We start from the raw sequence: 17,862 nt of genomic DNA, 5'->3' as shown, positions 1-17,862 counted from the left end.
GATGTGGTGAGGCTGAATTCAGTTCTTAAAAAATATTTCAACTTAGGAGACCATAATGATAATTAAAAAAATAGTTTTATATTTATTTATTTTTGAGAGAGAGAGACAGAGCGTGAGCAGGGGAGGGGCAGAGAGAGAGGGAGACAGAATCTGAATCAGGCTCCCAGCTCTGAGCTGTCAGCACAGAGCATGATGCGGGGCTCAAACCCACAAACGGCGAGATCATGACCTGAGCCCAAGTCAGACACTTAACCAACTGAGCTACCCAGGTGTCCTAACCATAATGATAATTTTAAACCTATGTGTTCTCACTTTGAGTGAGACTCACTTTGAAAACATTCTTTCTGTCAAAATGGTGTTTTAGCATATCATTCATTTTATTATGAAGAGTAGCTGCCCAATATATGGTTAAATCTATAAAGAGTAACCGATCATAAAAACCAGATTATATCTATTCACAAACCAACGACTGTATGTTAGATGAGTTCAGCTTTAATAATGACACAAACTCCAATGGTGGAAATTCATCCATTCTATCTACCCACAAAAATACTTTTTAGTAACAGACTCCTAACAAGGCAACAAGCTTTCAAGATGTCATAGATTTTCAGTTACTAAACCAATCAAGCTACCAAGCAGCAGGAACTAAGCATTTAGGATCTAAAATTCAATATAGAATGCTAAATATGGGGATTTTGAGCAATGTGCAGCTCAGTGCATAATGACAGCTAGATTCTCTGAGCAACAGTGGCCTGAGAGAACCGTCAAAGGCAGAAAGACAAGAACCAAATGTTACTCCTCTACTGTAAGCAAGTAAAAGGATGACACAAAGCATATTTAACTTCTATTGGCTGCCTGCTTTGTTTATGAACACTTACAAAACACAGAATGCCAAGTCATACTTGAGGACAAAGTCTTCCCTCAAACATTTTGTTAAAGTACTGATAATTTTGCAAAGCAATGCTTACCGAGCAAAATAACTTTGTTTTCGTTCCTTCTTCTCTTCCTTGGTATCCATAATATACAATCAAAATGCAAAGTATTTGGAAAAGTCCTTCTTTTTAATCAGTGAGTCATAACCCTACAATAAAAAAAAAAAGTGACTATAAATTAAGAAGTTTGTAATAGCCAGTATGAAGAAGAAAGCAGAGTGAAGATACATGGCCCCACCACAAACAGAAGATATACTTTAAGCCATAAAATGCAGTCACGTTAGTAATACACGGAATGCAAATACTCATGGAGGGTAATAAAAACCCACAATTAGAATGGAGGTGTTAAACTAAAATAAAAGGTAGCTAGGAAAATAAACTGAAGTATTTTCCTCATAATCAACAATTATTTCAAAATGTGCTAAAAGGAAAACCACTGATTTTTGAAGATTTTAGGCTGCCTCTGCAGAATCTAATTATTTTTTTTTTATTTACAAACTCATAATCATTTTTTACAAGTAATTAATAATGAATATGTCTCATACATAATTTTGAAAAATGGATCACTTAGGTGTTTTACAAGAATGTTCTTTCTTTAAAAATAACATCAGTGTTCCATTTTATTTTCGGAAACATGCCAGTGACTACATCCCACTTGAGCAAATGTGGAAATGAAAGTACAAAGCCTCAGGAAGTTATTCTTCAAAATGGCTTTAAATGCTTGCTCTGCCTCTCCCTCTCCCTACCCTGCTATCCTCACCTATGCTTCCCAGGAGCGGCTTAAACCTATAATAAAAGGTTGTCTCCAGATCAATCTTCCTTAAACACCACTTTCATCATGCCACTCCCCTGCTCAAAATTTCCAATGTCTACTTACTGCCTGATTCACAAACCTAAATGTTCTGCAAAGCATTAACATTTCCTAAAATCTGTCCCCTCATCCTAAGGGGTATCAAAGTTAAAGCAAAGAATGTTCATCGAGGGGCGCCTGGGTGGCGCAGTCGGTTAAGCGTCCGACTTCGGCCAGGTCACGATCTCGCGGTCCGTGAGTTCGAGCCCCACGTCAGGCTCTGGGCTGATGGCTCAGAGCTGGAGCCTGTTTCCGATTCTGTGTCTCCCTCTCTCTCTGCCCCTCCCCCGTTCATGCTCTGTCTCTCTCTGTCCCAAAAAAAAAAAAAAAAAAAAACAAAAAAAAAACGAAAAAAAAAAAAAAAAGAATGTTCATCGATCAAAACTACTTGCTAATTCATTTCAATCCAATGAACAATTTTCTTTAAGATTTCATTTTTAAGTAATCTCTGCACCCAATGTGGGGCTCAAATCCACGACCCCGAGATCAAAAGTCACATGCTCCACTAGGTCAGCCAGGGGCCCCTTCAATGACAACTTAATTCACATACATACTCGATGGAAGGCACTGTAATAAAAATCAGAGGCCACAGATACATAAGCCACGATATTTGCCCTAACAGAGTTTATTGTCTTACAAGGGAGATGCTTAGGATGTCAAGTCAATGGGACACCGACGGCTATGGCGGTGGCACAGGTGCTCCTAGAGCCCAGAGGAAGAATACTCAGCCTTAGGCAGGGCCCCTCCACACACTCTCCATGCACCCCAAGATTTGAAGGATGGGTATGGGTTTCCTACTCGAAGGGTTTCCTGTGTTGTTCCTAGTAGGACACATATTTCCCTGCTGCTCCAGGATTAAATGTGAAGCAGGGCAATGGTGAGGTGAGGATGAAGACATGGGCAGGATTAGGGTCATGGCAGGCCTTTTTATGTCACACTAAAGAGCTTGATCTTAATCCTAGCATAGGAGCACCCTTTGCTGCTCCTATGTCAGACGTCACGAAGCAAATCGTGCTGCGCTCACTACAGACATTACTGAATTGATCAACATGAGATAAAAGCAATTTTCTCATCCCTGATGTACATGAAAGAAGTTGCCAGAGCATTCTACATGAGGGAGTGTGATATACCCAGGCTGTAAGGATGGACTTGAGAGGGTTGAGAAGAGCATGAAATAGATCTGTTGGGAAGAAATGACAGACGGTACAATAGTTCAAAGAGGAGGACCCACACTTAGGCAGCAGAATCCAACACAGAAAGACGGGGGAATGCATTCAAGAAATACTTAGGAGGCAAATGAGTCAAGACCTGGTGACTCATTCAGCGTAGACAACATGACAGAGGCAAGATGAAGAATGGCCTCCAAATATGCGCTTCAGGGGCCAGGTGGAGGGTGACACCACAGATATGATACGATGGGCATGAAGCGGGCCGGCTGGGTGTGGGCTGGGGGCATGGAAACAGATAAAAGATCAATTTGGGACACGTTGCCTTTGAGGTGCCTGTGGGATAGTCAGCTGGAGACATTCACCAGACGTTTGATTACGTTTAAAGTACATGAGTGCAGTGAGGGAAAATGCATTTAGAAATTATCAGCATATGGTTGTGGTTAAATAAAAAAAAAAGAACGACAGCAAGCAAGCGAGCAACAGTATGATGATGATAACACTCTGCGAACACGTCGCTACACCTAAAGCCCTGAATGGAAACAACAGGGCTGCCCTCTCCACTCCTACTGTCTTACCTCCATGTCCCTGGCATGTACCTTGCCCTCAAGGACTTTATCAACCGGTAAGGAAAATAAGATAAAAATATGTGTGCAATAATAAATAGATATGTGTGCAAATAACTAGAATAACAGGTAGTAACCTGGAGCTGTCCAAAGAAGTAAGCATACAAAAGACGCAAAGTTCCATTTTGATGGAGGTAATAAAGTAAGGCAGGGCAGTTAAAATTTGAACAGGTAAAGAGAAGGGAGAGACAGCATTCCAGAAAGAGAGATCAGCTGGGCATAGGTATGTACAGGAAAAGAACAAGACACAGTCAGGTAAGGACTGAGTAGCTACCAGATAAGAAAAGGGAAGCAATCCTAATGCCTGCCTACCGCAAGTCACTTACATATCAGGCCCACGTTCTCTCTTCTAATCCTTACAACCATACTGTGAGTTTGGTATCCTTATTTCCACTAAACAGAGGCTGAGAGATACCAACTTCCCTAGCACCAGCTGTGGCAGAGCAGGGACTTAAAGCCAGTTTGGCGCACACTTCAATGCCTTTCAATAACCTGTGGAGCTAGAAACCTTGAGAAATGAGAAAAAGCAGTCTGGAATCAACAGCGTCCAATGCCTCAGCACAGATTCCGCAGGTTAGAACAAATGGACCTGGGCCTTGGGGAAGGGGGTCACTGAGATCTCCAGCAGGACCGTGTCAGCTCAGTGGTGGGAGTAGAAGCCATACCTCAGGGAATGAGCATTCATTCAAGAAGCTGGGTGATGACAGCAGAGAAAGGAAAGACAGTGGTGTCCAACGCTCCTGAGGTCAGTCTCACACTGTGGGCTGAACCCACTGGGGTCCCCTCCCTGCCCCCAACTCTGTACCTTAATCCCTATCCTTTCTCCAGCTTCAAGTGACTTGCCTACACTCCTCTGTGTGACCAGATCCCGCATAAGGCCCAGCTCTGCTCTAACGCCTTGCCTTCCCTGACCTCTCGTGTGCTCTCTCTCTTCCTTAGGAACTTAGTTCACTCGCCACTCAACACTCACCGTGAGGCACTTAGTCATTCACTGTGTGATGATGCCACTTCACTTAGCCTCCTCGGCCACAAACAAACCAAAAGCCCCTTCAAGTCAAAAACCACCAGGTTTCACAACTTCCTTTTACTTCCCTAAATACCTAACACAGAACCAAGCAGAAAAAAAATCCACATAAAAGCTAAGCAAGGAATCAATCCAGGATTGGAGCAAGGTCAATTATATGGCAAACAAATAAAAATCCGAGAACCACCGCCTGCCCCCCCCCCCAATTAATAATTACTTGGGGGCAAGGGGTATAGATGCAAGCCAGTCTCTCTCTCTCTCAGACTTCAGGAAGGATGAGAATCCCAGCTCTCCGACCTGCTCCGGGCCAGGTGGTTTATTTTAAAGTTCCTCTCCTGCACGCTGCCACATGTGATGCTCCCTGTTTATTAGATTTCTCCTCATGAATAAAAATGAAGTCATAACAATCTAATTGGAAAATTTTTATATTGCAAGCTGAGCCAGAAACTAATATTTGGTTCTAGTGGAAAAATATTGACAAAAATAAGCACAAGAGAGAAAGATTAAATGATCCAAGAACTGACATCTGGTGCCGCTGTGTCTGTTTAGAACTTGCAAAGCTTCCCTTTTTTTAATATTCTATTTGATAAATAAAAAACATACTAATCTCTGATTTCTTTTAAATTTCTGGGTATTTTTCTATTCCTTAAACAAGACATACGCAGTCCTTTCAGGTCAAGACACACCAACAGATTACCCAGGAAGAGAGCAGCAAAGGTGCCGTAAAAATGATTTGCACAGAGCACCATACAGCAGCCTTCATGCTTCACTGAGGAACCAGAGCTCCTTAAATCAATCTCTAATGGGAACTACATTTTCCATTATAAGTGGTTATAATGGGCTTCTTAAAAGCCCTTCTTTCATTTAATGTTGACTCTTCTTCACATCAATAAACTCGAGACTCATCCAAACACTGAATTACAAGACTCTCCTGCATTTACGGCACATTACAGACCAAAAAAGAATTTCATGAGGGAAGCACAGACGAATCTTCTATCTAAATATTTCTGCTCCTGATCTTAAGTCAGGAGAGACAATTTAAATCTAAATTCAGTTCATTATGAAAATAAAAAAGGCACGTGCAAAATCCTTACCTCGTAAGAACTGCGTTGAAGACAGAATATTTACTGTATTACCAGCAAAGTGCTCCCTGTTTGAGACCGTGGCACCACTCAGAAAGAATTTAAGCACAGAGCTACAGGAGACTCCCTAAGTACAATAAACCAGTGTGGACCCACACAGCCCAGGGTGGCTTTCTGACTCTGCATCTGATAGCTTGCAGCTCCTTGCACATTCAAGTATAACCAGCCCAGACTAGAAAAACACCAGTGTACCTATCATGGCCATAAACTGTTTTCCCAACAACATGTTTCCTATTATACAAATGAAATAATGGCTAGAACATGCTTTGAGGCTTGGTCACGCTAAGTTGGCCACTTAAGGAACAGACTAAACTGAACCTTTCTAATGCAGATACTTCCTTCTAGAAAATGCTTACACTTCTACAGAAATAGAGGAGGTGTTCAGTCATTCTCAAAGCTACACATCTAAACAAAGGAAGGATGTTCAAATTTCAGCATTAACCAAGGTCAGATTTGAATACTCTCTTTAACAAAAAACCTGGGAAGATGTAGAAATAGATACAAAAGGGTGCCACAAACATGTAAGGGGAGCAGCAAGGAGATAACACCCCCAAGTAAACAAATGTGTGTCAGAAAACCAAAACAATAGAAAACAGAACCTAACAGCAACCCAAAGCAAAAAAGTTATGCCTGAATCAAGGTGATGATCAAGGACAGGCCAATGGTCTGCTACTTGGAAAAATGGGACCAAGCCAACAGATGGCAAAATAAATGGAGAACTCATCAGCTCTTATTCCATTACTCTTTGCCTAGGGAACTGAAATTAGAGCCATAAAGAATTAAACAAATGTGAGTTTCATTGAAGAGAAGTAGGGAGAGGGGTGCCTGGCTGGGCCAGTCAGTAGAGCATGCAACTCTTGATCTTGGGGTCCTGAGTTCAAGCCTCATGCTGTGTGTAGAGTTTATAAAAGGAGCAAAGTAGAGAGATTTTATCAAAGCTCCTAGATACTTTAAATGAAGACCCATCTCTAGGCTAGGTAGATCATTCTGTACGTTCCATCTAAGAGAATGTACAAATGAGATTTCTAAAAAGTCACTGGCAAGGTCAGGGATTGTCAAAGGTGTGAAGAGTGCCAGCAGCAAAACAGTGCACAAATACATTTTTTTTTAATTTTTTTATTTTAGATAGATACTGATAAAAATTTTTTTTTATTTTTTTATTTTTTATTTTTTTCATATAATTTATTGTCAAGTTAGCTAACATACAGTGTAGTCTTGGCTTTGGGAGTAGATCCCTGTGATCCAACACTTACATACAAATTGTTGGGCAAATACATTTTAATTTTCAACAAAAGTAAGCAAAGGGATTGTGCAAATTACACACTGCACATCATTGCATAGATTCCCAGCAAAACATTAGAAATGATCACTACAGGCAGGTTAGCCAGGACTTGGAACAGGAGGCAGTGAAACCTGGGATACAGAATATTTACAGAAAACCAATGATTCAGCAGAACAACAACAAATGAGCAGACCCCTTTCTGAAGCCTGTACCTTGGACCAAGTACCCTACTGGAGACACATGATGAAGACAGCATTCATGGGCCAGGAAGTTCAGGTGGAACAGGCAACCAAAACCTACTGGCTCATAAGACAAATGGCAAGTCCTCTGATATGGGCAGAGCACGGAGGGGAAGCAACTAACTCTGCTAAGAGCTTCCCCAATGATGCACGCAGAAGAGAGGTTGGGCTCATTAGGCAGACTGAGGATGTGCAAGCTGTCATCAGAGAATGTATGATGATCAGGGAATCCTGAATGGTCTGGGATGGCTGGAGTACAGATCCAGTGGAGGGGAGGAATGATGGCTTATTCAAATTACACTGACCTAATTTCCCTCTTGGACACAGATACTGTTCTCATACATTAAGGAAATGAGGTAAACACAGTGTAACTACTTAAAGGCATTTGATAAGTTTCTTTTGATCCGCTTATCGATAAGATGGAGAAATGTGGGCTGGACATGGGTGGATGCTTCTATGATTAGACCCATAAAGGAAAGCACTGAACCACTGTGCCAAGAGCTATGTGCTGACCAGCCCAGAGCAGGGAGCTGACCTCTAACTTCAGCCTGGAGGGAGGATGCTAATAGCTTAATGCAGTATTTGTTCTTAGCCTCCATCCTCATCAGTAAATTTACCACTGACTTGGATGAAAATAGAGGCCTCCTCATTAAACTTTTGGAAGAGGGGTAAATACCACCTCAGATAATAGTATTTGGATTCAGACAGACCTCAACAGTCTGTAAGAAGGTAGAATTTACCCCATATGAACCTGAGGTTTCACATATGGGTAAAGAACTAAGGAATGAAAGAGACAGAGTTTAGCATTAGCACAAGTGAATATGATCTGCACTTTTAGGTGATAATAAGCTCCATACACCCAGAAGTGTGATTCTACTGCCCTTCCCTTCAAAGCAAACAGAACAATCCCACTTAATCAGCCCAGAATAAAAAAGATTATGATGGTCTGTGCCACCCTTCTTGAGGATTAGAATATATTAAAATGACTGCATTTAACTCTAGGTCTTACGCTATTGGAGAAATACTAGGAAAGTGGAGGAACCAGGATGGTTAAGTGATGTAAAACTAAGTTTTAAGATTAATAGTCAAGGGAGCTCATCAGGTTTAGCCTGAAAAGAGTTGGGATGAACTTGACAGCTACTTCAAACATCTGAAAGATCTTATCTGGTCTCAGATTTAGGCTTGTACCAATAGATCTTCAAGGGGAATAGGAATACCTAGGACCAAGCATAAGATACGGAGGGAGAGGGGTCTTGGCTTAACATAAGGAAGAACTGTCTCACAGACAGATGCAAAGAGCCGCCTCCAGACAGGTTGGCTTCCTAATCTCCAAACGTGACTAAGCACAAGGTGAACAACCGCTTCAAGGGATCGCTACAGACCAGCAGCTCTCAATCAAATCAACACCCTTCATCTAAATAAATGTGTATTTTATAATATACCCCTTATAACACTGAAATGAAGTTCATAGCTAATATAACCTAGGTACACAGTTAATTGTATGAAATCAATAAAATGCCCAAAGGAAAGTGATTTATAACAAGTATTTCAGTAAGTAAATTCTCAGCCACAAGTTCACTAAAAGACATAATGAAATACTCAGATGCTTGCACCTACTTCTATAGGGCAAATTTAGCTATAGGAGAAATGGGATCAGAAACAATTTCATTACAAACGAAAATAGGAAAATGAAAAGCAGAGGTGAGGGGGATAAGAAGGGGTGGATAATGGGGCTGGGGTGCAGTGCATAGAACATTAAAATAAAAACTAGTGCCATAAATAATAACTGGGTATTTCTTTCTTTCTTTTTTTTTTTCCTGAATATTCACTTATTTTGGAGAGGGGGGGGAGAGAAAAAGAGTGAGCAAGTGCACGAGTCAGGGAGGGGCAGAGAGAGAGAGGGGGGCAGAGAGACAGAGGGAGACAGAGGATCCCAAGCAGTCTCCTTGCTGAGAGCAGAGAGCCCATGCAGGGTTGAACCCAGGAACCATGAGATCATGACCTGAGCCGAAGTGGGATGCTTAACCGATTGAGCCACCCAATCACCCCAATAACTGGGTATTTGCAAACATAGTAATTTAGAACTCTTTTCTTTAGAATGTCCCAATAAATATTCACATAGGTCCTACAGAAGATACAAAATTCCTGAGTGTAAGGGACAACCGCTTGTTGTCTAGAACTGTCCCACTCATTACAGGGCATTTGGCACCTCTACCGCCCCCCAAGTAAATGCCTGTAGTGCCCCCCATTCTGATAACCATGGGGAACCAAGTGTGCCCTGCAGGGGATATGGCACTCATCAAGAACTACCTGTTACGGCAGAAAATCACACTCTGTGGGTAAACTAACATTTAAAACTTTTTTAACTAAATTTTTTTAATTTCAAAAGTTCCTTCAAAGCTGAGATTGTATAAACTCCACACACGAGAAGTTATCTGTCTTCAAGACGCTCTGTGCTTCATCTGACCTCTTTGACCTATGTTATTAAGGTGCCACAGCACCTCCAAAACAGGACAGGCCTGGTTAATATTCAGACTCCAGGATCTCCAAAGTCTAATTGTGGGCAAGTTACTCCATTTCTCTGGCCCTCAGCTTCTTCATCTGTAAAGGGCTGTTTACAGATTAAATGGACAAAAGGTGTCTATAGTCTAGTGTCCAGTGGGAACAGAAAATTATATTCAGCGAACCCAAATATTCAAGTATTCAGGAAAATTATACCTACCTTCAACATCACCTGAAGAGCTAGATTCAAATTTGCCCCAAACAGAAAAATCCCATAGTAAACTAAGTCAAGTTAGACAGCTCTCGTGAATACAAAGCTGACAGCAATCAGCAACAGTTCACTGTTTACTGAACCTTAACCACATACACCAAGGGTTTGCTGAATGCTGTTACACACAGCGTTTAATCTTTATGACTGTATGAGGGAGTTAATATTCGTAATCCTTTTCAGATAAAGAATCTGAAGTTTAGAAGGGTTAAAGAACTTATTCAAGGTCAAATAGCCATATGAGTGAGAGCCAGAATAATCAGCTTTACCTGATGCCAAAGTCAAAAGCACCAATGATGGCCTCTAATGCGAGGGTAGATCACCACACAGAATTTTCACATCAACTGCCTAGTTCTTCTTGAATTCACCCACCGCTAAAAAGAACAACAGTGTGAACACCAACCTTCTGGCCAATTGTCTTTTAGGATGTAAATCTTGAACTGTATGCAGGCTAGTTATTATTATTCATTAATGAATGCACTGCAGTGACTATGTCAACGCATTCAATAAGTATTTACTGCACTGAATGAGATTTTTAAAGAGCTAACTAGAGAGCATATTCCCTCGATCCACTAAACTAAATGAATTACCTCTTTACTCTTAAGATCTGAAATAATGTCATAACTTTGAATATGCCAGAAATATTTAACAGCCGACCATTCTTCTGTTGTTTGGAAATGCAGTCCTCTGACTATCCAATTATTTCTCCACTAAAAATCAGTAAAAGCAAGGAATCAGAATCAGAAAATGGAATTTTCACCTTTTTAAAATAACATTTCTTTATTGATTTTGTTATAAAAGTCCTTTTTTTCTAGAGACTAAAATTGTAGGTCCTTTTTAGAGCTAAAAATTATGATTCTATAAAAATTTTACCAGAGGTTTTTAATGTATTACATGAACTCCTCCGTTAATACTCATAATAATATAAGAATTCAGTTTTGAACAGTTTTCCACATGCACAAAGACAGATTAGGGGGGAAAAATAGGCAGAAGGTCACGTATAAAGTTATGAGAGGCAATGAAAACAAAACACAGTTTACTCTGCCATTCTCACTTCTCATACACAGAAAAAACTTCCTCTTTCTCACCATCAATCATTATTTATTTAGTGTCCACTACAAGCATATGATTGTCTTTCACAAGAATGGGGAAAACTCTGATGCCAGCATCACCCACATAAGTGGTTTCTGGGGACACCCCCTTCCTATTGCTCCAGCACTGCAAAATCACCCTAGATGATCCCTAAAACGAATCTAAACGTGGCAGGCACGAAAGAGCATTTAAAAAACAAAAACAAATCAGGTGACATGGGAACAAAAGTTTGTCCTCGATTACTTCTGGAACTCACTTTAATATTATCAGACCTATGCTAAAATCCTAGGATCTTTGGCCTTTTGAGTCCCCCCTTACCCCCCCACCCCCTGACCTCTTCTGGCCTTGTCCCAAAAGGAATAAGCTCCACACTCTTCTGGAGTCTCTGTACTGGTACAGAACTGAAGTTCGTTCCCCAAGGCCTTGTAGAAAATAGGTGCCAATGTGGGGCGCCTGGGTGGCTCAGTCGGTTAAGCGTCCGACTCTTGGTCCCCGCTCAGGTCATGATCTCATGGTTTGTGAGTCCCGAATCAGGCTCCACACTGACAGCAAGGAGACTGCTTAGGATTCTCTTGCTCCCTCTCTCTCTCTGCCCCTCCCCACCCCCGTCTCTCTCTCAAAATAAACAAACATTAAAAAAAGAAAGAAAGAAAATAGGTGCCAATGTGAATCACGGCTCCAGCTCCCTGTACTCACAGCAAATGCTGTCACTACTGCATGGCTTGTGGCCTTATGCCATGCCCCGAGTCCTTCCATTTCAGAACAGAAATAAAAGTGAGCAGTGGTTACTACTTATTTACTACCACTACCACTAATTTCTTATTGTTGCTTTTAGATCATTTATTGGGAAGGTCTATTTGATAGATCTGAATTAGAATTAATTGATGCAAACAAAACCAATAAAATTTAATGGATAAAAGAGGTCATAAATGGAATGCCTTTACAAAGAACATACAATTTATGGGCTTCAAACACCAGTTTTCAACAATTCAATCTGGGTGTCTTTTGAGACTACCAAGAGACATAAAAGTTCCCTTTGCCAGGTAAACCATTTCACTAAGGAAAAGGCAATGTGCTTCTTTGTTCTCTTATGGAGAGTATCTGCAGTTGCATGCATTTTCAAAATATACTGGCATACGCCCACACTTGTAAAAATGTAAACTAAAAAATAATTGAATTATCATTCTTTTTAATGTACTTTCAGTATATTTATTTACAATGGAGAGTACAAGAGGCAAAATACAATTTACACTTATTCCAAAATAGTGCCTTGTCACACATACGTATTCAATCTCTTCAATTCAGTAAGCATTTGCTAAAAACTTGTTTTATTTCTACCACCATACTATTTATCTAAAACCTATGAATCTAAAAAGGACTCAATGGGCTCTAAGAAAACTTTGATTTTAGACAAGGAGATAAAATTAACATAAATTTTTAGAAAATTAGAAAAAAATGAATATTATAAAAATTAATGTCTAATAAAATGTGTTATGTACAGAGAGGTGTTAATGGAAGGAAAAGGACAAGGTCACATGGGCCAGTGTTGTTAGGGAAGATGCTTGAAGCAGGACAACACTGAAAACAACCATTCATGGTTATACTTCAACAGCGGTGCACGGTCAACAATCATGTAAACCAGAAACAGTTTTACCCTTAATGAAAATGTTCTCTATCAGAGCATGTTCAAGAGGACTGCAATTCTACCAGATTCTCCTCCAATGTCTAATGTAAAGATGGAGAGGGTCATGTGGTGCTTTGGTCAGTACAGTCTAAAATGTGCTAAATACACAAATATGGGTTCAGGAAGAAGGCATAATGAAAAGTGTCTAACAGGAAATCTGCCCAATACAAAATTAAATCCGCATTGTGAAATACTATGACCTCTTCTTGGAAAAAAAATGTACGATATATTCAACTACAATTTTCCAAGAGACTGGATTAAGAAACCAAGTCTGTGGCTTAAATACATTTTCTTTTAAAGGTTTAGTAAGTTGCTTCATAAAAAAATTCTTGTAGGATTCAAAAGAAAATGGCCCTTTGCTACAGTGGATTGTTCTCAATTCCGCACTTCCTCCCTGTTCCAGAAATCTACACCCACACCCTTTGCTATGCCACCTTGTGGCGCTTTGCACTACTGCGCGAAGCCTGCATCCACCCCCCTTGGCCATGTGGTTTGTTTGACCAACGGGGAGAATTAACAATGTACCTAATTCAACTTGAGGCACTAGGAGGCCTGGCAAATTTCTGCTCTCCACTAGTAGAGCATGCTCCAGGTAGCAATTTTTGCTTCTTCAGCCCTGTCCAGGATAAAAACATGTAGAATTGACCTGAACTCCTACCTTAACTTTGGAATCCAGCCCACCCCTGTCAAACTGAACCAAGAGCAGCCAAACCGCAGTCAATCTACAGATTTAGGAATATGAAATAAATAATTGTGGTTCTAAGCCACTAAGATTTGGAGGCTGTTATGCAGCTGTATCACACACACAAAAAAAACAAAAACAAAAAACCAATACACCCTTAGAAATATCCTGATCCACAAATTACTTTGTGGATTTTTACCAGGAAGATCAAAGCCACATATTACATACTACTGTCTATAAGAATAACTCTACCTAAGGCCTGGAATACCAAAGCCCAGAGACAGAAGCAGCCAATTAATACAAATAGCCAAGAAATCTTCCTTTCCGTCCAGTTGTCATTCATCCCTTACCCAATGTGCATGGCTATGGAAGTTTAACTGTAAGAAGGCATCATCTGACACCAAGGGTAACTCATGCACATCTTGTTATACTTACCCACAGACTTTGATATTACTTTTTGTTATGAGGTGAACTGTGTTACCCCCTTGCCCCCGTGCCAAAGGTTTAAGTTGTATCCACAATACCACATAATGTGACTTTATTTGGAAAAAGGGTACTTGCAGATGCAATTAAGATGAGGTCATACTGGAGTACGGTGGATACTCTAATCCAGTATGACTGGTGTCCTTAGAAGAGGAGGGCCACATGAAGACAGAGTCACACAGGAACACCACGTGATAACAGAGCAGATTACGGTGATGTAGCTGCAAGCCAAGGATTCCAAGGACAGCCAGCAAATCACCAGAAGCCGGAAGAGGCAACGGAGGATTTCTCTCAAGTTTCAGAGAGATCATGGCTCTGCCAACACCTCAATTTTAGAATTTTAACCTCCAGAACTGTAACACAATGAATTTCTGTTGTTTTAAGCTACCCAGTTTGTGCTACCTTGTCAGAGCAGCCTTAGGAAATGAATTTGCTTGTTTTAAATTGTATACACCATCACTGTTCCACAGGAACACCGCATCAAAAATGTTACTGCTTTCCCACCATGGCTGTTCCGCCACTTTCTCTTGGAATTTACAGAAATGTCAGCCAGTAATTGAGAGCACTGGTATGACTTTTTGAGTATTAGAGCAGAAAGCTTCCACAGTTAATTAACATCTGTACCTAGGAGATAATTTAAGCATAGCTATTTGAATAGGTAGACAGAGAACTGACCTGATTACCAAGAAAAAAATTCTGAACATAAACAGGGTTTTGAAATATTCTGAGAACACAGCATCACCGTGTATTATGCTGCTATTATCATACTTTAGCAATTTTAGTCTAACATAAATATAGTCTCACGCTGTTAGGTTTCCCATGCACACCTATGCTATCTTGTACCATTTTCTAATTAATCACTGATCATGCCCCATTCTTCTACTCAGGCTGTAAGCTCTCTAAAGGCAGGGAACATGTCTTATGTTTTATGTGCATAAGCACATGCACATGCACATTACAACTCCTAGCTTAGGCTAGCATAGGATCTATGTTTATCAAGTTCATTTTTAATTTGTTATGGCTAAATACCTAATAGAAACTGACTTCGGGGTATAGAACAATAAGGTCTTGCCTTTTATTCAGATCAGTGGTCTCCATTTTATTTTTTTAAGTTTACTTATTTATTTTGAGAGAGAGAGAGAGAGAGAGAACAAATGGGAGAGAGGGGTAGAGAGAAAGGGCAAGAGAGAGAATCCCCAGCAGGCTCTGCAACGTCAGCGCAGAGCTTGATGTGGGGCTCCATCCCACAAACCATGAGATCATGACTTGAGCCGAAATCATGTCAGACGCTTAACCAACTCAGGCACCCAGGAGCCCTGGTGGCCTCCATTTTAAAAGTTATATTCCAGTCAATAAAAGTACCTGAACATAAAATCCTAATATATATATATATTTACTTCTACTTATTTATTTAATTTCTTTTTTTAACGTTTATTTCTGAGACAGAAAGAGACAGAGCATGAATGGGGGAGGGTCAGAGAGAGAGGGAGACACAGAATCTGAAACAGGCTCCAGGCTCTGAGCTGTCACCACAGAGCCCGACGTGGGGCTCGAACCCACGAACCACAAGATCATGACCTGAGCCGAAGTCGGACGCTCAACCGATTGAGCCACCCAGGTGCCCCTATATATATTTTCTTCTAAAAAACATGTCTTCTGCACTAATATATGCATTGTGAAACATGTAACAAAAATAGAAGTCATGAAAAGATGATATAGAAATTCTAACAATTTCTTCCCTTACCCTCATGGGGCACGTGAACCCCAGCTGGGAAACCACTGGTCCAGCGTACAAGGGTAGACATATGAAAACATTTCCTAGGATTTTGTCCTTTCCAGGAAATGCAAGATCTATAAGAATCTAACATATTTATGAACTTTAAACACATTCTCTGGAAGATTCATTAAATTGTCTTGATGAAACAAGCAATATTTTAGAGACTATGACAGAGGTGTCCTTGCAATTAGGATTAGTTTGTATGTTACTGGACCCCAATCGTAAACCCATTGCTAATCATGGTGCTCTCTGCAACTGAGCTCTTTGGTTTTTAGGCTTTAGGAATGAAAACATATTATCAAATTTTCAGGTAAATATCTAGAAGACTGAGAGAACCAAATGACGTAACATTCTGATTTTGAAAATAAAGGAAGGAGAAGGTTGGACAGAGGAAAGATGGAACACAAAACTCATAAATCATCTCTTAAGAATACTGTCACCGCAACAACATCCAATATTCCTGTGTTCCATGTGCTAGAAAACTGAAGGGCATAGAGTAATATAAAACACAACCCTATCAGCTTACTGTAAGAACAACTAAGCCATAAAACAAGCCAATATTTAATTTGTGGTACAAATAGTTAAGTGCCAAAATAACCATAATCAGGGTAGAGAAGATGTCCTGGAAAGTGTTTATGGAATTAAGTATCAACCTGGTGCAGAATATTGGCTTTAAAGGAAGAAATGTGTAGGAAATCTCCAATAAAGGGGGCAGTCAACAGCCCCAGAGGCAGGAATTACACCTGTGTGTGAGAGGGGTCCTGGAGTGCTGAGTTCATTCAGATGGGGAGCAGGAGATAAGGAGGAGTGCCCGAAATGTAGAGAAGATACAGAGCCATTATCATGGCAGCTGCATTCTCTGGCTTAAACTTCCATGAGAAAGCTACCACCACTAAAATGTCATCGATCATTTCATTTGGTCTACTTATTCTTGAAGAACTAGCCTTGGGGCTGATCTATACACAAAACAAGCAAGCTAAGTGCAAGAAAATATCAAGCAGATGGCATGTGGGTGAAAATGTTGGGGAAGTGAAATATTAGCAGATTTGAAAGGAGGAAGAGAAAGTAAAATATGTCAAAATGAATATACATTTGATAAAGAAACTTCAAGAATATAAGAATCCTATGATACATTAATTTTATAATTTCTAACAAGTATCATTGTAATACATATGGATAATAAAAATGTGAAAAACAGACATTACCTATGATCCCATCAAGGGGGGAAAGCTTTACTATTTTGTCACTTTCCTGTCTTTTCTTCTATGCAGGTATGTTTTAAAATCAAATTAGGGTCTTTGGTATACCATCATTTAACATGACTCCACTGTTGGATTTGTCTCAAATTTTCAAATCATCACCCTTGATAGCAACTAACACTTAGAGTTGCTTACTCTGTGACTGTACCTTACATATATTAACTTATCGAATTCTCAATACAGTATGGGAGGTAGATACTATTATCTTCATTTTATAGATGATAAAATCAAGGAGAAATTAACTTGCCTAAGTTCACAGGGCCGGTAAGGGGTGGAATAGGATTCCAAGTGAAGCACCTGGCTCCAGAACCCCTCCTCTTAACCCCTCGACCATTTCACATGCCGCCCAAAGACAGTACAGTAATCACTGAAATTAAGCCTCATTCCTGAATTCCTTAGGATGCACTCTTAGGATAGAACCACTGGTGCCAAAAAATTCTATTAGCTAAACTATTGTCAATCTAAATATACCAACATAGGGGCACCTGGGTGGCTCAGTCAGTTAAGCGTCTGACTTCAGCTCAGGTCACGGTCTCATAGTTCATGACCTTGAGCCCTGCATCAGGCTCTCTGCTGAGAGAGCTGTCAGCACAGAGGCTGCTTCAGATCCTCTGTCCCCCTCTCTCTCTCTGCTCCTCCCCCCCCACCCACCCACACACACTCTCCCAAAAAATAAAATAAAATAATAATGAACTTTAAAAAATAAACAAAATAAAGTATACCAACATACCTTCTCACCGCCTATGAAAAAAGGAATATGACCCAACCTCAATCTTCCCACCACTGTCATGGACTTTTAAAATCTAATTATAATCTGCATTTCTTTGATACAATGAAGTTGAATACTTTTTCAT

The 17,862-nt window shown here is 40.3% G+C and overlaps 1 protein-coding gene across 7 annotated transcripts in view; it reads right to left on the bottom strand.

Moving 5' to 3' along the window:
• The window catches only part of NCOA7 (nuclear receptor coactivator 7), a 163,979-nt gene that overhangs the window by 127,736 nt on the left and 18,381 nt on the right, over positions 1-17,862 (bottom strand). For 3 of the 7 annotated variants that reach the window (XM_045057996.1, XM_045057994.1, XM_045057995.1), the window contains exon 2: positions 969-1,081. The exons of the other annotated variants lie outside the window; for them this stretch is intronic. In XM_045057996.1, the coding sequence (XP_044913931.1) occupies positions 969-1,018 (50 nt within the window). In that variant the 5' untranslated portion in view covers positions 1,019-1,081. The remainder of the gene's footprint in view (positions 1-968; positions 1,082-17,862) is intronic. 7 annotated transcript variants of the gene reach the window in all.

This window comes from Felis catus, chromosome B2 (genome assembly GCF_018350175.1).
Source record: "Felis catus isolate Fca126 chromosome B2, F.catus_Fca126_mat1.0, whole genome shotgun sequence".
NCBI lineage: Eukaryota > Metazoa > Chordata > Mammalia > Carnivora > Felidae > Felis > Felis catus.
The sequence above is the reverse complement of the archived record's forward strand: the minus strand, read 5'-3'. Positions and strand labels throughout refer to the sequence as shown.